The following is a 22,626-nucleotide window of genomic DNA, read 5'->3' on the forward strand; positions in this document are numbered from 1 at the left end:
TATGAGAAAGCCCTTGGCCACCCCACTAGCCCCACAGTTCTACAGGTCAGAGCTGCATGAGGGACAACAGGACACTACATCACTCTAGCTCCAGCCTGCACCGCGGGAGCACCCTCAGGGCATGAAGAGATTTCATGGCACAGTCCTGTTCCTAGAGATGCTGGCCCTGGCAAGGTATCACACTGAGCCTTGAGAAAACCAAGTATCCTTTGCAGTGGAGGGTTATCATACGCCTCCACTACGTGTAGGAGAAGAAACAGGCAGAGAAGCCAAGCAGATCTAGGGTGGGTGCCAGAACTTTTCTAAACACAGTGATGCAATGCCAATGAAAAAACACTCATCCTATCCACAGTGGCTGCTGTTGAAGCAATCTATTTCCACAGCCTAGATAGGATAGTGCCCACACTACACTACTCCAATAAAGGGTAGGGCAAGGAAGGAACAGATGGGAGCTACTCCCAGCCATACAGTACGTCAGTGGATCATGAACCTGCCAAAAGCTAAGGACGCCCAAGTCTGTGGCACATTTTGTGAGAGCCACATCACAGCTGGGCTGGACAGCAGGACTAAAAGAAGCAGTCGGGCAGCAGCTGCTGTCAGCAAAAAGGTCTGCCCAGACTCCAGGCACGTACTGGGGTTTTGGAGGTTGTTCCACTGACAGACAACCACAGTGCCCCTAAGCTCAGAAGGAAGGAGAACATCTAGAAGGAATGTAGAACAGCTCATGACAGATTCAGGGACAGATTCAGCTGCTTTTTACAACTTTTTTTAGCATCAACCTCTTGCCTTCTCAAACAATATGAGTGAGGAGAGGGATGTTGTTGTTAGTTGGGCTGGAGAAAACTGGAATAGTGGATAGTCAAGGACAATGTAATGGTAACCTTCTCCAAGAGGGCAAAACAAGTTGCCTAGGCATTAAGTCTTTTATTTCTCCCATTTGGGCCTTATGGAGCAAGTTTAGTTTCCCTCCCTTTTGATCACAGCAACCCAAGAATAAACACTAAGTCCAAGAAACAAACATTAAGAGAAACCCTCAAAACTTGAAGGCCAAGGTGGAAAACCACTAGCAGCATCTCCAGGACTCAAGAAGGATGGGTACCAAGCAGAGAAATGTTGAGTCACCTTCACATTCACCCTTATCAGCTGCATTCCAGAGTTTTCAGCTCTGTTTCCATCATGCTACAGAAGTAGCAATGCTGGGAACAGGACACTGGTTTCAGGAATGCCCCCAACATCCGGGGCACTACCAGCTTCAAGAAACATTGCTTTCTTCAAGCTCTGTCAGCTTCAAAATGAAGATGAAAGCAGAAGCCACTCCCAGTGCTACATCCCGGACAAGTGCTGTCACTGTTGTCAGACATCACAACACCTAGATAAGAATGAATCACAACGACAGCAGAGCTGTATTTTGCAGGGATGGATCTAATCTCCTACTCAAAACAGACACTGGGGAGACCACACCAGTCCCTCTGCTCCCGAAGCAGGTGCACATGGTCCTAGGGCAATGCAGCTCCCTGCTGGCCCCGCAGCGAGGCAGAGACATGCAGTAGAACTGTGGGAAGGTCGGGGCTGCCGCTAAACGACTTACACTGCACATCTACTCGAATGGACTTGATGGCAGGGACCCCAACCCCATTTTCTGCTTTACAGTAATAGCGGCCCCCCTGCAGCCTTTGGATCTTCTCAATCCGAAGGGTCTCGTTAAGCACTGACGTCTCTTGGAATTTGTCCGACGCGCTGCCAGCAGTTTTGGTCCATCTCACCTGCATAACAAAAACAAAAGAAATGAAATCAGGGACACAAAACAGAGATCCCAAGATTCAGCAGAACTCCCTTTGTTGCTCTTCCCCCTCTTCCCTAGCTACTTCCATAAAGAGGTCCTTCAGCACTGCCAGACTTGCCAAAGCTCAGGTGCTGATCTCAGTATGTCTCAGAAGCCCAGCCGCTGATTCTGGTCCACTGCCAATCCCCATGTCCAAGAGCCAGGGTAACTCCTCAATTCACCCAGACACACACTGCATGTTTGCCACTCCTGCTCTGATCCTGCAAACCCAGCAGCTTGCTCAGTTTTATGCCACCATTTGCACAGCACAGGACTTTCAGTGTTCAGCCTTGAGACCCCATGTGGCTGGTAGGCCACGACACTACAGCAGACATTGGCTCACAGCTACAGAGCTTTTACTGCAGTCCACACTCATCTTCTTCTGGACAGGAAGGCTATTTCTACTTTTTGCTTTTCCACGAGTGAGAAAAGGCAGCTGCTATTTGACTCTTTCCCCTCTCCCATTGGGAGCCCCTTTGTGTTTTATTTTTGTAAGTCATTCTTTCGCAGCACACAAGATTTTCCTCTGTTTTTAAAGATACAGAAAAAAAAAAAAAGAAAATTCCTTCAGATTTCAAGCCACCTTTTCATTTGTTTGTCCTTATGTTACATGTCTCAAGATCCTGGCTTGAAGGGGCAACAGAGCTGCATGACATTTCATGGTGAATGGTGGCAAGATGACAGCAATCCCAAAGACTGAAGGGTTTCTCTTTTGTCTGGAATGAGATACAGCCCTCACAGCAGAAGTACAAGCTTCCCCCCTGTTTGTGCACTCCACACAATGAAAGAGAAAGATGGCTTTTCTCAGCCCATTGGTTTTCTATATCTGCAACCTCCCTTGTAAAGGCTGCTGACTGCTGGCCTCCTACACTGGGACAATTTAGACTCTGGAACTGAGATCCAGCAAGATCAACCAGAAGAAAGAAGAGACACTTTTATTCAGCATTGGCCATAGATAAGACAGACCAAATACCTTGGCTACTCTTCCAGACTTTGCCCAAAACTCACTGACATCACCTGATTGGTGCTGATGCTCTAGAAGGAGCAGGGGTGTCTATATCCCATCCCAGAGCACCAGGCTGAGCAGATATTTGGAGCTATTGACCATGGATTTATTCAGCCATTGTGAAATTGTCTGAGAGCCCCAAGACTTTTGGAGTCTCCTGCTTTGAAGGACACTTCAGCAAGCTCTTTAATCTTCCCAATCACAATCTCATTTTAGTATTTTGGCCACATTTTCATGCTTTAATGACTGGCTGATAGAAAGGGAAAGAGAAGATTAAAAAAAGGTTAGGATAAGAGCTTAGCTGGGGAAGAAATCAATCCATTAGGAGAGAGGGCAGAAATAGGATCCACGTCACATTTTATATGTGCAGGTTCCAGTCTCCATGGCCATGCCTGGTTCTAGGCTCTGGTGTCCCCTGTGCAGGGGGACAAATGACAAACCAGAGTATTGCCCATTAGCATGCTGTCTGCAACAGGCTCTGCTCCAGAAATCTCTCTAGCTACTCAGGCTCAAATCCCTACGACCTGCCATGACCTTTCCATGCATTCAACAACCTTAGGCAAGGCCACTGCTACCAAATTCCCCATTTCTGATGCACACAGATATCATTTGCCTATCACTGTCGCAGGCCTAGGCTGGTTGTTTTTACTGACTTGGCTCAGGTAATTTTCTTTTTATTGTTTCCAGGATATTTTGATGGGAAAACCATTTCAAATCCTCACCTTTGTCATCACCTCGCTGCCAAGCAGCTCCTCACAAGCAAGTCCCCAGAGGCATTAACTGGCATGAGAAGATGCATGGCTTCTTGCCACAAGTATCTCTGGCAGGACTGAGGAACAGGGCTGAGGCACATACCACAGGTGGCTCCCCTGAGTGTATTCTGGCACACCCAGCCTCACAGTGTGCACCAGCTTCCACTCCTACCACGCTCTGTCCCAGAGCTGGCAGACCCATGCCCTAGGCCAGTACCTCTACAGACACCTCCACACCAACACTGAACTGCTCAGCTTGAGTATCTGAGGGGTGCTGAGGTGGCTGCACGGGCCTGAAGCTGTGCAAACCTCTGGGCACCCCAAGTAAGGACTGCAGCCGTCAGCCAAGCTCAGCTTTGCACCTCCCCAGTGGACTGTGTCTCTGACCACAGCACGGATGTGTCCAGTGCTGCAAGTCTGACTCTGCCTTTGCCTCTGCTTGGTGGCCACAAAGCAATGAACAGCAGGTTCTGTGTGGGGCTCAGTGAGGTGCACTACCAACAACTTCCTGAACTCCCCCAAGCAGCATCCCCTTGGCTGTACATCCAGAGAAGCTGAGAAATGGATGGACCATGAAGGACCAACTTCTAAGGTAAGCACATATGGGAAGAGTCTTCTAGAACGTTCCTGTTTTGCAAGAGTGTTAAAAATTTGAGATTTCAGTTTGGACTTTAGGTTTTTGGAGGGACTTCACATACCGAAGACAACTGGAAGGTCTTTGTAAGCTTCTGCAAAGCTTTGTGGACTGTTTTTCATGAAAGCAAGCTTCATAGCTTCACAAGCTAAGTGCTTGCAAAATGGGGCACTCCTGCCCAAGTCCAACGTGTAGGGGAAAGCTGGACACCCCACCACCCACAGTTCTCTGTGTGGAGATACAAACAAGCACCATGGAGGAGCACAGGTGCCAGGCAAGGCTGAAGGCTTACCTGTGGCCGGGGGTGTCCTGTGACCAGGCACTGCAGGACCAGCGTGTCCCCCTCCCGAATTGTGTAAACACGTTCGCTGATGTTGTCTTCCTTCACCACACATGCCTGCCCAGCATGGATGATTTGGGCCTGAGCAGGAGCTGGAGAAAGGAAAGAAGAGGTAAAGATGGAAATGGGCATTAGCCCATCTCCTTATGCCCACCGCCCAGGGTGGCTTCCCCCCTCTTCATAACCACAGAGGGGAAGAGCCAGGCAGTTCTGGGAATGAATCACAGAGAGCCTGAGCAGGAGCTGTAGAAAGGAAAGAAGAGGTAAAGATGGAAACGGGCAGTAGCCCATCTCCTTATGCCCACTGCCCAAGGTGGCTTCCCCCCTCATAAACCACAGAGGGGAAGAGCCAGGCAGTTCTGGGAATGAATCACAGAGGTTTTAGGAGATGTATTATTAAGCAATTTTCCCCATTTCCTGAGTGACTAATATAAACTACTATTTTAAAACCATTGGTTCTACAGGGATGAGCAGCTCTAGACACTGAAAAGCAGAATATGGCACCTTTTTGGGGCGGACCCTCCTGCATGGGTTGAGGACTAAAAGTTTCCTGCTGTCGTCTCTCCCAGAAAGGAGTATGTGCAAGCAGCTATAGCAGGGACCTGGTCAAATCACAATTGCTCCATGCCTGTCTAAAATAAGCCTGATTACTATGATTTACCTTGCAGGGGGCTGGGATAACTACTGAGCAGAGTAAGAAAGGGCCCTGAAGCTCTGTACAGCTATTAGCACATATCCCTAGAACAGGCAAAGCAACCACTGCAGGAAAAACAAGCCTTTCCCATATTAAATAGCAGCCTGTCTCAGCCCTAAGCCAAAGGAAGCAGCCTCTGCAGGACAAGAGAACCCCATAATCTGTACAGATTTCTCCACCTACGGCTGCTAATGGAGACCAATTACTGCCAGTCCAGCCAGGAAAATAGGCGAAGACCAGTGCAGTGGAAAAGTACATAGGCAGAAAGTTCCCAAAAAAGTTATAAAATGTCCAACAACCCCAAACAGCACCTATATCCCACAACAGCCCAGATGGGAAGCAGGAAGAGATGAGCTCTAGTAGAACAGGGTTTTATTAAGAAAAAAGCCTCAGCTCTGAAATTCTGTGCAAACAGCCTTTGGCTCCCTACTCCAAAGCGTTTGTGTGATCAGAGAAGTGGCTGAGCTGCATTGAAGGTGACTGTGCAGCCCAGCTGCACACCTGTGCTTGTTTGAGGGGGAAACTCCAGTTGCACTTCAAGATACAGAGAAACCCACAAACATGTCTAAGAGTTGGTGTCTCACTGACAGTCCCCTGGGATACTTACCCAGATTGCAAGAATGCTTTCAGATTACTCTGGAGTCACAGCTCTAGCTCCCATTAGTGAAATACAACAAAAATGAACAAGCCACAGAGGAGATGATCAAAGGGTTTAAAGCAATGAGCCTTCCTAAGCAAGAATAAATTTTGCACAACCTGTTAAAGCTGAGCCAAGCACCCACTTTTTCCTGAAGGTAAGTTGAGCTTCAAAAACTGCCTTTTTAAAAATTATTTTCACTCCCTTGGCATGACCAAAATACTCTAGAACAAATCACCTGGGCTCAGGTTTTTGCTGGTTTAATCCGACTGCCTTTTTAAAAATTATTTTCAATCCCCTAGAACAAATCACCTGGGCTCAGGTTTTTGCTGGTTTAATCCACCAGCAGTACAGACAGCAGGGCAGGCTGGCTCAGGCAGTGGAGAAGATCTGCCTTTGAGGTCAGCCTTTATAAACTGGTGTCACCACAATGCACCTGACCAAGCTGCACGGATATGAGAGTGGACACAGAGCTAGTGAGAAACCACCCTTGCTGCTGGGGCTTTACAGCCTGCCATGGCCACCCAACATCCAGGCAGCACCACTCAAGCTAATCTCTCATTTTCCATCTCTTCCATCTTTCCAGCATGGTGGCACTTTTTAAAAATTATTATTACTCTCCAAATTGTTGACAAACAGAAGCAATATATATATTTGAATAATATGATGCTGAATAATATGATGCTGAATAATATGATCTGATAATATGAACATGGATAAATCCCTCAGCCTCTACCATCTTCCCCTTCTGCAGGCCTCCCAGGATGCCCATATATATTTGAATAATATGATGGCACAAACATGGATAAATCACTCAGCCTCTACCATCTTCCCCTTCTGCAGGCCTCCAGGATGCCTGCCCTCACTCAGGCATCATGGAATGCCAAAACTGACTGTTAAAACTTCACTGATATGGCTGAGCAGAGGAGTGGCCTTCCCCTGCTTGGACGGCAGAGAGTCTTGTTAAATCAGGATGCCTGCCATCACTCAGGCATCATGGAATGCCAAATTTGTTAAAACTTCACTGAAGCGACTGAGCAGGGGAGTGACCTTCCCCTGCTTGGACGGCAGAGAGTCTTGTTAAATCCAGGAGAAAGTACAAACCTGAATATGTGCTTACACACATCTGTGTGTGTGTACACACATACATGTGTGGACATACATGCAGATATGTAAATACATTAATTAAAATAGTGATTTATCAGGAAAAGACATCATGAATGCTTTTCAAGCCAATGACAGGAGAGGAATTCAGAAGCCTACATAACCTTTGCTAATACACCTTAATCCAAATTACAGTCCCTTGTGCTGTTTCAGCCCTCAGATCAGTTTTCTGCAGATCTGCCACAACACCTTTAGCCCCACTGTACTGCAGAGCACTGCTTATAGGGCTGAGACACAGGCTGTGATGCTGACAGATCTCTGCTGATTAAAAGAGAGACTCCGTCCCTTCCCATCCTATGCCACGTTCCCCCAGTTCCCAAACTGTGCTGCCTGCATTTCAGCAGGGTCCTGGCACCCTGAAGCAGCAAAGCTCTGGTAACTCTCTTGACAGTCGCTGGGCTGCATTTGCCAGCTGGTGGCTCTATTTTCCCTTTGCAAACATGATCTTGCTGTAAAAACTAATTTCCAGACACCCCATGGACAATCAGAATATTTATCTGCAGCTCTAGCTCCCAGTTAATGTTTCTCTTGAGTTGTTCTGCTGTACCCCACATGGTATACAAAGTAAGCATTGCAACTTTCACTCTTCCCTTTGTCTATTCCACTTCCATTATTTCACCTGTGTTGTGCAACCCTTTTGTGCCACTTGTCGAGAGGCATTTCCAAATGAGGAACTTCCACAGCAAAATCATTGGGTAGAGTGGTACAGGATTACAAGGCTTTTGTGCAACTATTCTGGTGCCAATATACCTCAGTGTGATTTGCTGGCATGTCCCTGAGTTTGAGAGAAACATTATTTAAACTAATCCTTATAAGGCATTAGACTACAACAAAGTAGCAGCCCTGGGTCATAATTTTGTCCTCTTCTCCCAAATTCTCCCTGGATACACTGAGCTGTAATGAAGCTGACAAGCAAGGGTAGACACATCTGGCTTTGTTCGCGGGTGCCTGAACTTCCTTGTGTCACCATCCTAACACCTTTCAGCTAAACCACTGGAAAGGGACGCCACTTTAAGGGAACCTCCACTGCTTAAGCTGCAACATTTCTCTGGCAATAACAGCACCAGGTCCTCAGCAGAACAACCACCATGCTGTCATGTCTTAAACCCCATGTGAACCCAGATGTCTCAAAAGGGAACTCAGAAAGCTTGGGGTTGTCTTGGAAAGAAAAGCACTCAGGTAGATGGCACAGGAGCTGAGACACTGCCTCTGGTTTGGTTATATGTTGACATTAGTAGCTAGGGGCTGAGCAATGAACAAACCCAGCTCTTTGGGGACTGCATTAAGATGAGCCTTGGGAAGGCCTCTGTTTCAAGCTCAGCCTGCCACAGCACACAAAGGCTGGGAAAGTCACCCCATGCTGTATTACAGATGGGCAGAGAGACTGCGAGGATTAATTGCACTTTTAGTGTGCTTGAACAGAAAGAATACATTATTGTTTGACACCATCCCATGTCTCCTGGAGGATTCCAGCATCCAGACAGCTTGCACACTGCCAGCACAACAGGATGGCAGGACCATGCCTGTCAGAGGAACAGCTTCACAGAAGGCCCTTAGGAAGTCAAAGAAAGGCTTGAGATGAAGCAGTAACTACAGCCATTCTCAGCAGGACTCCACACAGAACAACTCTTGAACAGAGACAACTTCCCCTGTCAAGTCCTTCTGGGGCAGAATCCCTCACCTCAGGCCAGCCAACCCCAAAGCAGAGGTCCAAGAAAGACCTCTAATGGCCTCTCTGGGGGAAGAAGGGACAGATTGTTCCCAGAAACTTTGTGGGATAGAGGTACCATCACTTTTATTCAACTTTCAGGTAAGAGATCAATTTAGAGAAGGCTCTCAATACAAAGTCCTCCAGAGAAACTGGGCCAGTCACATATTGAGTGTCAGATGCTTTAGAAGGGAAAAAAAATCAGACTGTGAACATGCAGCATTAGGCCCTTGCTCAGAAAATGGCTGGCCTGTAATGCATTTGGCCTCTGCACCAAGACTTTCTACTATGTTTTCACTTGATATATTTACACATTAAAACAAAAGGAAATTGAAGTGAATAAAATAACTTTATTCCCAGTGCAGTGTACTGTACAATGTTATTATTACCATAACCTCAAAATTTTATGAGACTCTTGGTGCTTAGAGGTTGCTAATACCATGAAAATGTAGAAAAGGAGAGAGAAATGGTCTTTTGGAAAGGACTGAGTCATCTGTATTTGGTTTACAGGTCTAGCCATCCATCTTATTGAACCTCAGATTTCATCAGTAAAATTACATCGATGAGAGCTCCTTCACAGAGAGGATGGTGAGTGACAGTGACACTCCCTCAGTCACTGTCAGCACCCACTGGGGCAGCTGCTCCCCCGTTTTGCAGCACAGCACCTACCGCACTTCTCTGCTGCCCTCTCAGCACTCTAAGAGCAGCCATCATGTTTGACTCTGTCCCACCACTACCCCTGCCATCTGCGTGTCCTGCTGACTGCCTCAAGGATGGAGAACATTTATCCCCAAAGCTGCTGGACCAAAACCTGCAGCTGAAAGCACAGGGACACTGAATCCACCCACCTCTGCTACCATCCTTCTCCAGGGTGGGGAGAGAGGGAAGCTGCACCTAGAGCTGAACCTCAGCCTGAATCTGCCCCCCCTCCTTGCAAGGCAAGAACTTATCTTCATGCATCTGGTGCAGATATCATTCAGCCTCTTCTGCACATACCCTAGGCAAAAAAGCCAAGGTCCTTCCCATTCCTGCTCACAAGCTTCCCGGACTCACACTGCTTAGTTACACTCAAACAAGGAGCGCATCAGCTGCTAATCTGCAGCCTAAACCTCTCAAGAACCTGTCTGTCTCCTTTCCTCACCTTTCCCATGCTGACCAAGTGGCAAGTAACAGATGCATCTTGAAGGGAGTTCCCAGAAATGGGAAAATACATGGTATTTATAGACCACGGTGGGGTTGAATAAGCATTTTGCTAAGGAAATCCACACATGGAATTTCTTGCTGAAGAGACCCTGTCAGTGTCTGCCTGTCCAGGAACTGCCCTGCAGCGCTGTTAGCTACGGACCACGCACGGCACAACACCCGGAGGGCAGCTCGGGCCTGGAGTCACTGCTGGAGGTAGCGCTTCATCCCGTCTGTTCAGCAATGCACACATCTGCCTGGAGAGCAGGGACACGCCAACATGGAGACCTACGAGGAAGGGGTCGTGTCCCCTCAGCAGAGCACAGAGGAAAGGCAGCGCACGCGTAAAGGGAAGAGATGTCTGGCAACACTTGGCAGCAGCAAGGAAGGCCTAGGAGAATGGGAAGGGTCTGCAGGGCCAAACAAAACACCCTGCTCTGGAAGGGGATGGGAACTGCCTTGATGTGCGCTCCAGCACTGCTTTGCTGGTCTCATTGATTGCTCCACCAGGGATGAAGACCACAGGCTTTTCTGAAACTTTAGACGAAACAAATTAACCAGGCCAGATGCAGCCCACAATGCAGGGCACGATATCGATGGGCCATTTGAAAAGGAGAATTCACTCCAGCTTGAGGACAATTATGGAAATAATAATACACAATCAGTGTCCATTAACGCTGTCAGCAGGGCTGTGGATCAATACTGTATTAATGGCTGAAGAAAAACCAGCCATACCCATCAGTCAGCAGTTAAGACCAGCACAAGAGCAGAGGGAGGGGAGGTGGCAGTGGGTGGGTGTAATCGAGCTCAGGCGTTGGATGTCTTTGTGCAGCCTGCCCAGGGGAGCCCACTTTCCAAACCAAGTGCCGCCACCATTTTCCAAACACATTCCCTGGTGCTTGCTCAGGGGCCTCCTCCTCACCTCAGCCCCTCGCAGCCTCTTTGCCCAGCGAGATGCAAAGGGAGCTGAGTCCCTGCAGGGAGGGAACTTCCCCCACAGGAGGTGCTTTACAGGGCTCGGTCTGCTTCAACTCCAACTTCTAACACACGGCCAGGCTGGTCCCGCAGCACAGAGAGAGGCAGTGCAGAAGGCCCAGGGACAGCTGAGGATCAAAGCACATCCACAGTCCTGGGTCTCCTCCCACTCCTTGGACTTCTGTCTTGTCCAAGCTCCTCCTGTTGACTCTTCCAACGTCTTGTGCTGCCGGGGCAGCTCTGTGCTACCACAGTACTGAGAGACACCAGGAAGCCCTCCCACCTACTGACACTAAGGGGTACAGCCCCAAACAAGGCAGATCTCCACTGAGGCTCCTTAGCTCTCATGCCTCAGTGTTTTCACTGTAGCCCAAGCCACATATGCTCTAAAGCAAAAAAGAAATCTGCTTACCGTACACCTAGCCTAAATTTGGTGCAGGAAACACATCATATTTCAGTAGCAAAATGTGACTGACTCCTTTGGTGTTTGTATACTGATCATTATGAAAAAACAAATATAAATTCACCCACATAAAAACCCATCTACTCACAAGATATGCAAAGAACCATGTCTAACCCCACACAACACTTCACAGCTTCTCTTGAGTAAGAAGAAAAAAAATTAAATTTTCAATGAGAAGTGCACAGAGAAATGACAGAAGTGTGGAAAGTAATCACAGAGCATGACACTTGGCTACTTGAAATAGCATGGGATTTTTTTTCACTTGGAAGAGACCAAGACTGTGTCTTTACATCTCTGTCTGATTGCATCTCCAGAAACCAAGTTTCTTTTTGTAAAGCTCAGCTAGATGATTTCCACAGCCTTAAAATAACTTTTTGCTTAATCAATGTCACTTCCTTGAAGCACCTCTATAATTTTGTTTATTTTAGAAAAATGCCAGCAACAAAATCATGTGAGATGTCATGAATAGCAGGTACACCCCCCAGTGACTGCAACACCTGCTTCTGAGACCACTGTTCAACTTTAAACCAAAGCAGGATTATGTGCTTTACTAAAGTATCAGTTACCAGATCATCACTGATCACCTCAATCCCCAACTCCACTGTCTGCAGCAGCTCACTAGCTTTCCTAGATGTTCCCAAAACATTCTTATTTTCCTTATATTCCAAAATATAGGTCCATGTAAATTTAAGAGTGGTATACTTACAGCAAAATTGATCAGCAACTTTCTTTGATAAAAATCAAGTGACAAAGGTTACACACACAGAGAATTATGGCGGCATAAACTCTACATTACTGCCTAACTCTTATGCCTGAGTGGAATTTCTGTAGACAACTCAATGCCAGCAATATGAAGCAGCTTGTCTTCCAGTCTTTAGGGGATCCGGGTACAGTGGCAGTCAGAGCCTGCACCTCAGCAACACTGTCCTGGAAGATTCCAGCTTTGGTTGGGAAATGAAAACAGCATACCTGTCTCATAATGGCCCTAAAAGAGACTTTATCATCCCTCCCAACCCACTTCCTGCTGTGCCAGCTACAGAACCTGACGTGTATCTCTAAATCTTGGTGCAAAACCTAATGAGCCACAGAGCCACACTTGGGTGAGGTGATGCTGCCAAGCTGATTGCTCAAAATATTGCACATTTCTTCTCTGGTTGACACTTAAATTTCCTGAGCATTCATTTTAGGGGAAAACACAAATCAGGCAAGCAGCCTGGGGGAGAAATCCTCTAATCTAGAAGATGTAGACCACTAACAGAATGACTTGTTTGTCAGCTGGTAAAATACCCAAAAATGAAACAGTCCAGTCAGAGAAAGAAGGGCTACAAAGAAAGGAACTCAACTGGACATGGGTAGCACAGACACTTGTTTATCTGACCCCTGTGCTGCAGGAAGAGGTGAGTACTGCAGGACAGGTGAGCACCAGGCTCCTTGGTAGGTTTGATCATTTGTTTCCTTTATGTAAAATCATGCCAGGTCTCCAGTCCCCTGAGCCAATCTCCAGCTGCTCCATGTACTCACCACCCTTCTGATGGGCCATGAACAGCTACAGGCATACCAGAAGGAATGCAGACCCTCTGGCCTTTGGTTTTAGCTTTCACTGCACCCATCCCCAAGGGCCTCCAAGTAGCTGGCTCACCAGAGAGCCAAGATGCTCAGATGGAGGTGCAACTCACACTTCTGCTCCCCCTTTTCTGCCTCTGTCACGGCATGCAGGAGCCACTGAAGCTGCATATCTCCACTCACACAGGAGAAATGCCTTTCAGAGCCATGCTGCAGCTTGCCAACACGGGTAGCAAAGTCCAACAGATGATGTCCCCACCATCTGCTGCTAATAACTTGTGCAGGCAAATGGGCTTTGTTTGAATGGTCCCAAGGGCTTTACTCTCTCCCCTGAATTCAAGATTAGCTCATTTCCAAAGCACCACTGGTGCTGCTTCTTCAGCTTTTTCTCCCTTTTTATACTTTGAACCCCTTTGGTACAACAGTGACTCTTCAACAAAGAGGTCCATGTGCACAGATCTTTAAACCAGAGTACTTTGAAACTCATCTGTTGTTTCATGGCTGGATCATTTGACATAGGACATAAAAGGAGAGCACAACACAGACACTTCAGTCCTTCAAAACAGGGGGAAAAAAGTCAATTTGCTAATCATATGTCAACTAGATTAGAAGCAAAGGTGCATGAACTCCAATCAATGAATAACTACAGGCTCCTTTTCATATCAAAACCAGAAAAAAATATCAGATGACAGCTGTTGTTCCTGAATCATGAAAAATAAGGCAAAGCAGAGGTAGTAGCTTCAAACTGGATTCCCTGGCTAGTGGGATACAGGGGGAATGCTCCAGACTTTGCTGGTGACAACTCCGCCAGAGTCACACCCACATGCTAAAATCCACTCTGGAAACACAGGAAGAAAAACAAAGTCAAGCTCCAGGTATACCAAAAAAAACCCAAAAACAAACCAACAAAAAAACCCCAAAAAACCCAAAACCAACCAAACAAAACAAAAAAAAACAAAACAGAAGAAACAGAACAAAAACCAAACCAGTAAGCAGTCAAAGTACACTACCATAAAATGCATAAGAATAGTAGCATTTCCAGCTGATGCTGTTCAAAATGCTAAACCCTGAGGTGCAAATTCTTCAGTATTGAGGTGGAAACTGGAGGCTAGTGGGCAGGAGGAGGACTGGCAAAGAGCTCTCAGAGGAGAGGACTTCTCTCTGCGTGGAGAGCCAAAGGGGATGATGTACACTCAGGGCTGCTAGCCCCAGAGAGGGGCAGACATGTGACAGCAAAGCAAGGCACTGACTACCTGGTGCCCCAACTCTCCCAAAGACCTCCCCGTGTACATGACCAAAGCAGCTCCAGCACTGCCAGGAGAGTTTCTGCAGAGGCACAGAGCTCTGTGCAGACCACAAAGCCCATCTGTGAAGCTGGGTAAATACTCAAGCACTGAATCAATGCTAAATCCTCACCTGTCACAGCTCCACTGCTTCCAGGACCCCATCCAGACGGCTCAGAGTGAGCTGGGGATGTGAGGGAAATCATGCCATGATGGCAGTGCAAACATTCTCTTCACACAGGAGATAAAAGATTCAACAAATGGCCATGTTTACCTACTGCTATCCCCATCTTCCACAGAAAGCAAAAGGCTATTTCAACTGTGAAACAGAGGGCAGGAGGGGGGACAGGGGAATGAGAGCAGGAGAGAGTGGTAAGAGGCACAAGAAAAAGCCACTGAAATAAAATTCCACTGAAAGCCTGTTTAGAACAAAACATAGAAAGATATGGAAGTACAAACCCTACCCCCTTAATTAAATTGACTAAAGCCCAATTTTACTACTGAAAAATGGTGGGCAGCAGGGACTTGTCTCTCTTCAAAGCTCTAGGAACAGTGGTGCCCATCCCACATACACCCCAGGTCCCCTGCAGCAAAGTCGCCTCCCAGGAGATCAAAGCACAATATCCCCTCTCAGCTCCAAGCCACTTGATGGGACAGGACAGGCAGCCGTGGCACCAACCCCAGCACAACCACTCACTGGCAAGCCTGGCAGAGGTGCCCAGGACCAGGGCACCACAGAGACTTGGCACTCCTCTGCCGGGTACCCATCTGCTCCCAGCAGGATCAAGGATTGGAGACGCTGCTGATGATACATGGAGGCTGCCTGTGACACAGCCCCTCAGTGGGAAGAAGCCTTTGTGCTTGAACGAGTTCCAAAGGAGGCGCTCACAAAGCACCGAAGCTTTTATCCCCCAGGCAGGGGGGGCTGCTACTGTGCTCTGCCATCCTTGGGCAGGCAGCCCAAAGCACAGCCAGGATCAATCCATACCTAATTCCAGTCTGCAATGCAAAGGCCAAGCTCCACCCGAAAGGAAGGGAGAGAGCATCAAAAGCAAATGCCAGCAAATTGTCAACAGAACCGAGGCAACAGAGGCTGAGTGACACCCCTGGAAATCAAGCCAAGTAATGTTTTATCTTGACAGCATCTTTTACGTCCCTGCGGTGCCTTTGGTGAGCTGAGTCCTAGAAAGTCCCTGGTACTTTCCCTCTGGAGAACCAATAATTAACAACCACAAACTGGCAGACAGGCGAGCAATTCCCTCTGCTTCCGATAAGAGGAGCTGACATCTCTCTAGCCCCAGCCACCTCCATTGCTTTATTCTCTTTGTTTATTGATCCTTTTATGCATATAATGCAAATTGACATTTAATAATTCAGCCGAGTTAATGGTGCTTAAATATTAAAAGGCTTTTCTCTTTTAATTAGCTGTAACAAAATAGGCAACAAAGGAGTGCTAGATAGACGCCATTTAAAATACTCTTGTCCAAGTTCTTTGGCATTTTTCTAGGGATGGAAAAGAATAGTTCAACGAAATTTTGTACAAGTCTCCTACTCTCACCAGGAAGGTAAGTAACCTGCAGAACCACTTCCAGAAGCTTTGATTCATAGAGCATATTCATCTCTGTCAACTCTTCGTTTTCTCTGCCTTCCCCTCTTCTCCCAATAAAGACAGAGGGGAATGGAAGGAGGGGCATAGGGTAGAATGAAAATCCTTCCCCATAAGAAGTGCTAGAATCCACGCAACATGTTGTAGATGTGGATGCAGAAGCCTTCTGATACATCATTGCAAGACCTGCATCCAGGTGAAAACAGAGCTGAAAGGTAGCAGTGCACAAAGCTATTTGAAGAATTACAAACAGCACAGAAATCTTGCAATTATTCCCTGGGGCAAGAATAGCTTATTCAGAAAATTAATTGAATATTACGCTGGTAAAAAAAAATCCCATATATAGCAGGGTAAGGGAGCACTCATTTCTCTTCTGCTCATTATGCCAAAGGTTCAGCATAAGAGGGAAAATACATGGTATCTTTAAACCTCAGTTCCATCTCAGCTGGAGCTGATGGCAGTAATACATCTTAGTCATAATGTTGCTGGTGTGAATCACCATAACTGAAAAGACTTGTTATTATTTGGGATGTTTTAACTGTGCATACCTCCTCTCTGAATTAGTGCTCACTTGAAGTCCTCAGTCGGTTTGAGTTTGGGATAATGATTTCCCACCTAACCCAGAGGAGAACCACATAGTTACAATAATTAGATATAGAAACTGTTAATAACTTAGTTTAATTACAACCTATTTTCTTCAAATTTAGCCTAGACATAAGATTTCAATGAATTCTAATTACATGCCATGTTTGAAGAGCCTGTGTTATTACATTATTAATTCCAGACAAAGAAACAGACTGACAAACACTAAATTCCTTACTGAGAATACTTAAAAAAATTAATCTTAATTCAAGTCAATTAATATATTGACTTGCAAATTCTGTGCAAATTCATTCTTTGAGGGAGGACTATGCATTGTAAATCTGTAGAGGGTAAGCTGCATTTTCACATGTAACAAAAATATCAAACTCCCAGTTTATGTGCAAAATTGAGTTTATCCTTACCACCAGATCTGCTAGGGGAATTTCCACAAAACACTGAGTCACTGTTCTGAAGCTGCCAGGCAGGACATCGTGTCAAAGGATGTCCTCACATGCAAAGGCACCCAAGGACTCCAGGATCATGGGAGAGGGCAGGGCACTGGTCCTCCTGTCCAGAAGTGACAGGGGTGTGCAGCACACCCAGCCTCGCTCACACCCAGCATCCCCCCTGCACGCAGGAGAGGGCAGCGGTGCACGTCTGAGACTCAGCCCATTACACCATTATGAATGATTTAAGATGGTGAAATTTGGCTGCAGGAGCTGCTACTTTATCTCCCCTTGCACACAAAATCTAGCAGAAGGTCTTTTACAGCCCCTTGGACTCTGGTTACCTCGTGCCCACTGCTTTGGCAGAACATGGGGAACCACCCCTTGCCTCTGTAAGGCTCTGCACAGGGAGCATTTTCCATCACTCCACATCCACCACATGCAGCTCATGCACTGAAATACTCTTGACACTGTAACAACAGTTTGCATTGTTTCCCTTTAACAGAATATCCACCTACTCCAGCTGTGCAGCACATCTGGCTCACTGCCTCTCCTGGGCAGGCACTCCTTACTCCAGTTTTCTGTTTATTGTTGCTCAGGAGGCTTAGGAGGTGATAAGGGAGCAAATGCCCAGGGCATTCTCAGAGGTGATAAAACACAAGTTCATTTGCAGCCTATTCAGTTCTGAGCTACCACTTCTGGCCCTGTGCAGTTGTCAGGACGCAGAGAATGCAGTTAACTTGTCTCAGAGCACTGTCAAATAAGGAAGTTTCCTTAGGATAAGCCACCACAACTGGCCAAGATGGGAAACAGGAGGGTGTTAATTTCAGGCCTGCATGGATGTGAAACGTTTGGAATTGGCACAATGGACAAAATTCCACCATGCATACTGGGGTGAAAGTGCAGATGGCAACAACACAAAGATGCCAGGCCTGATAAGGTGGATCTGGGTACCCTAGCCAGACAAAAATTCCCATCATGGCAAACTGTGAGAAAAGGATGCAGCCGCTTTCAGACATGCCATGCCAAGTTGTGGCACATACACCTCTTGGATACCTGTGACCTGGACTGCACAGAAGTGGTACATCCAGAACCTGGGGAAGCCACCACAGAAAAGACCAGCAGGAACCCATGTGGTGGTGACTACAATGTGTCTATCTCTAACACCCTCCCCACACCCCTTCCTCTCTCTCTGTACCTCACACTTACAGTTAAATAAAACCCATACTATTGACTTTGGCATATAGTCCCTTTTGCAACTTAATCTGGGCAGAGGCATCTTTTAATAATCAGAAGCTGACACTATTTTGCTGTATCATAACATTATTTTCATGTGAAAAGTGGGATCATAACAGTAGTCTCCCTTCCACCTGCAGCTATTCCCAGTGAGATGGGGCCACACCCTCGATATACATGTGATTAATTAACTGCAGCTACTGTGATTAACTAACACACTACTGGAAGGCTGTTCCAGCAGATGGGATGAACTTTGGGTTGTTACTATAAAGAGCTCTCCTCAAACCCAAGTGCCAGATGTTGGCCTCAGGAGCATCCCCCAAAGCCTGCAAAATAAGGGTAACTCTGGCAGTGCCACATCCTGGCTATATTGATGGCATTCATTCTGATAAACAGCTGCAGCAGCTCAGACAATCAGACTGGGGGAAGAAGAGGGGGGAAAAAGGGAAAATGAAAACAGATTAGCAAAGAGTTTTGCAAAAAAAAAAAAATCTGATTACGGCTTTAACACAGGGAAGGAGAAGTGAGGCAGGCTGATGAAGGCTTGGCTGTTCCCCAGTGAGAGACCAACAGCAATGAACTTAGGAAAAAAAGTTCCACAAAGCAAGGTTATGAATTTATTACTTTGCGTCTGTGCAGAGTCAAAAGATCGTCTGAAACACCAGTGACTTGCAGAGGAAATTGGGAAACCACTAATCCACATGGGATGGTGTTTAAAATAATTTCTCAGCTGGCTGACTGCACAGGGGGTAAGAACAGGGATTAATTCTCTACCCAAGATCATGCATTTGTGCAAACATTGTTGAGCAGCTTGTTCAACAGGGGACTCGGGGACTAATGCAGCCGTATCAAAGCAGCCAGGGTCTGGCTGACAGCTTTGCAAAGGAAGCAAGATGATCTTTGACACGAAGGAAATAAAGCTATGAGAGACTAAAATGCTGACAGGCACCAGCCTCAAAGCCAAAGCATCTCTGAAGAGGAAAGCTCTTTAAAGACTTTTGTTCTCAAGCTCTCTTCTGCAAGGGAAAAAGCTTTGGCCTACTTAGGTGAGGCCAAGGGCAGGCTAAGACCTCAGTATATTTTGAAATCACTTATCTTCAGCTCCATTTGATACTTTCTTGATATTAGTAAGACATTTCACTTCATTTAAAACACTTCTGGTCCTTCAGCTGCATGTGGACACAGAGTCATCCACCCCTTGGAGAACAAAATGGTCCCTTGGTCTCTGAAGGGGACAGGAGAAAAGCAAACCCACACAGAGAACAAAGTCTTGCAACCAGCCTCCTTTCCTAGAAGACCTCAACCAACCCAGCCTACTGCAGAACACGCTGGGACAAATGAACACAAAACTAGGGAGTGGGCTTCCCATTTAAAAGACTAAATGTCTGCAGAGGAAAGGATGCACAGCTTCTGAAAACGTGTATTTACTGGAATTTCCATCCCCTAGATGAGCAAATCCTTTTTTGGGTGCTGCCCATCAGGCAAAGAATTGGTTTACTTTCTGAACTCTAGTTTTTCCCCCAGTATCAGTCTACTCCAATTCTGCACTGAGGGTAAAGACTCTGGATCTGGTCATGCCCCAGAGGAGCACACCTCTCCAGCAGTCCACCAAACTGATGGCCGACAGGGACTGTGAAGCTACATCCCAGAGTTTGTCCCTCAAGACATGTCACCAACCACCAAGGCACCACCAGTGGGTTTCACTGAGATGGACAGCAAGCCTGTCTTAGGGCATTTCAAAGCCTGACATGATGAAAGTTTGCTTGGTATAAATTTTGGGGAAATGACCAAGAACCATTTTGAGTCTTGCAAATCACTTTTGCTAATCCTCATCTGGAGGGACAGAAGTTGGCCTGGACAAACTTAGGAAAATGACTAGGGCAGAAAAAAACAAGTCATGTCTTGCTCCTGAAGTGGGTACAACCAGGAATTCTGCTCTTTCCACAGAGCAACAAGCACACATGCTGCTGAACACCCAAAAATGAGCCACTCTGTCACATCTTACCACCACCATGCTTTCAGATTTCTCTCCCTGTTTGATCATATCCTAACACATGTGGGGAACAGCAGGCTGTTATCAGCTGTGTGCTTTCTGTGTTGATGCCTGCCACAGAGGAGGCAGAAAGTCATCCGAGGTAGCTGGGGAGCTGCTCAATGCACTTCAAAGGATTTCATTTGCAGCAGCAATGTTCCAAACCAGCAGTCACCATCGAGCACTGATGTGAGCACTTCAGGACCCTATTAATCTCAAACTATCCCAACTCCATCCAGGAGACAGGGCATCCTGTATTTTTGCTCATTTCCATGATCCTAATGGTGTTCAGATTATGGTCTTCACCCTCACCCTCTACAGGACCCTATTAATCTCAAACTATCTCAGCCTTCCCAACTCCATCCAGGAGACAGGGCAACCTGTATTTTTGCTCACTTCCATGATCCTAATGGTGTTCAGATTATGGTCTTCACTATCACCCTCATATATCCCTGCTCAGCCATGACACCAAGGAAGACAGAGAGAAAGAAACCCCAAAACCAAGAATAATCTATAATGTGTACTTTGTAATTGCCTTGATGTGTGACTTGGGCAAGCAGGTTCTCCCCTTTTTGGTGCATCTTTGTCTCACCACACGTTATTTGAACAACTGCACTACCATGTCATGCAGGGTACTTTAAGGCTTAGTGTTTGTACAATGTTTTGAAGATGCAAAAATCACATAAATGTTAAGTCTTATTGTGATTATTACCTTCCTCACAGGGGGGTTATGAAGCTTTGTAATTAATGTTTGTAAAGCAAATCTCTGTTATCGGATGAAGTGTAATGTGCTAGAGAAGTGTGAAGGATTAATATCCTCAGTAATCTGACGTGGGTTTTACTGTTCTGTGCAACACTTAAAAAATAATTAAAAACAAACCTAAGCTGATACCGATAGGAAGGATGAGGAAGCAGAGACAGATGCATGTGAGGACAGACTGCTCTCCTTTAATTAAGCCCAAAATCATCTGTCTCCAAGACACTGCCAAGTATCTTCTTGTGTCTGGTGATAACCATTCAATTTAAGGCTGATTTTAGGTAACCAGAACTCTTAGCAACTCAGAAACACTTTCAAAGAAATAGCAAACACATCTAAACAGCACAGCTCTGACCCCACAATTTTTACACAGGAACTGCTGCCTGGGGTAGACAGCAACCAGGTGAGATATGCTCGGAGACCTAGAAGAGAGCTGAAAGAAAGCTGCAAACCCCCAGGGTCCCACTCCCATACACCCAAAGTTCTGGTTTCCAGTCACTAGCTTGGAGGTGTAGAGAAATTTCACTCCTGAGGCTGTGCAGGACTCAAGTCCCCTGCAGCACCGGCAGCTACCAGTCCTATGCATGGAGAGCCAGAAGCTCAGTGGCTCTGCAAAAATACTCTCAAATTTCTTCAGCATGAGAAATGTGGCTGCTGAAGTGTTCTGCAGTACAGCTACTTCCAAGTGCACATAGATGGAGAAGCACTTGGAAAGTCTCTTGAAGAACAATTACCACCAGAGAAGGAAAAATTGCTGGCAATTGCTGTAACTGCTGGAGTACCAACTTTCTCCCCAGCACAGCAGATGCAGCCTGAGCATCTCCCTCCCAGTGTCTCCATACATGGTAACAGCCCTCCAGGTATTTCACGTGACTGAGTTCACATCACACATCCTTGTATTTGGGATGGTATAGGTACTATTTATATACTGTACACGCACTATGTATATACTCTATAAAATGATATGGGCTATCCTGCCTTTACACACACAGCTTGCAACAGTAGCTCCCTGGCAGACTCCAAAATCAACAGGATGTCCAAGCACTGCAGATTTTTTTTGTGCAACTGTTCATCAGGCTTCGCTCTTATTTACTGCATTTGCCCACATGCCACAGGCTTCTGGTGCCAATTCTCTTTGGTTAATGCCAAAGGGACAAAAGCAATACTGGTTTTCCCCTGAATATGTGCATACAGATATGCCAACACTTTCCACAGGCAAATGGGCCAGCAGTAAAACTCAGAGAAGCTACAGAAAGAGCTCAAGGAACCACACATATTTCAGACAGAGTCCCACCATACTGCCAGGTCATCTGCAAGCCTTCCCCACAGGCTGCTCCACAGTGTTCAGCTTGACCAAGCTTTAAAATGTCTCCAGAGAAGCATCTCCACAGCTGCTTTCACATTTGCATCAGGAACTTGTTGTGGCATTCAGCCCCAATTGTCCCTACAGAGGGAAGATTAAGACAGGCTGAAACAACAGCACCCAAAGCACCTGTCATGTAGGAGACATCTTTTCTGCTTATCACCTGAAGGCACACAGCAAGGGGATCTGAGCTCACATCAGGTATTAGAGCAATAGGTGTGATTACACCAATAACCTTGGTAGTCTCATACACCACCACAGCAAGCAAGACAGGCATCCTTTCTCTCGAGGGCATCAAGTGATGATGGGAAGCAAATTGCACCACAGCAAGAAAGACAGCAGCCACTCAGGAGTTCATGGGAGGGGGTGGGAGCGTAAGAA

At 46.5% G+C, this 22,626-nt stretch overlaps 1 protein-coding gene across 3 annotated transcripts in view; it reads right to left on the minus strand.

The window, feature by feature from the left end:
- The window catches only part of MDGA1 (MAM domain containing glycosylphosphatidylinositol anchor 1), a 142,036-nt gene that overhangs the window by 88,117 nt on the left and 31,293 nt on the right, over positions 1–22,626 (minus strand). For all 3 annotated transcript variants that reach the window (XR_005626423.1, XM_039698060.1, XM_039698061.1), the window contains exons 3-4: positions 4,507–4,646; positions 1,589–1,763 (exon numbers count right to left, since the gene is read on the minus strand). Coding sequence is in view for 2 of the 3 variants with exons in the window: in XM_039698060.1 (XP_039553994.1) it covers positions 1,589–1,763; positions 4,507–4,646 (315 nt within the window). In the remaining variant the exon portion in view is untranslated. The remainder of the gene's footprint in view (positions 1–1,588; positions 1,764–4,506; positions 4,647–22,626) is intronic.

The sequence above is a fragment of the Passer montanus genome, unplaced genomic scaffold (genome assembly GCF_014805655.1).
Source record: "Passer montanus isolate IOZ18808 unplaced genomic scaffold, ASM1480565v1 scaffold12, whole genome shotgun sequence".
Classification (NCBI taxonomy): Eukaryota; Metazoa; Chordata; class Aves; order Passeriformes; family Passeridae; genus Passer; species Passer montanus.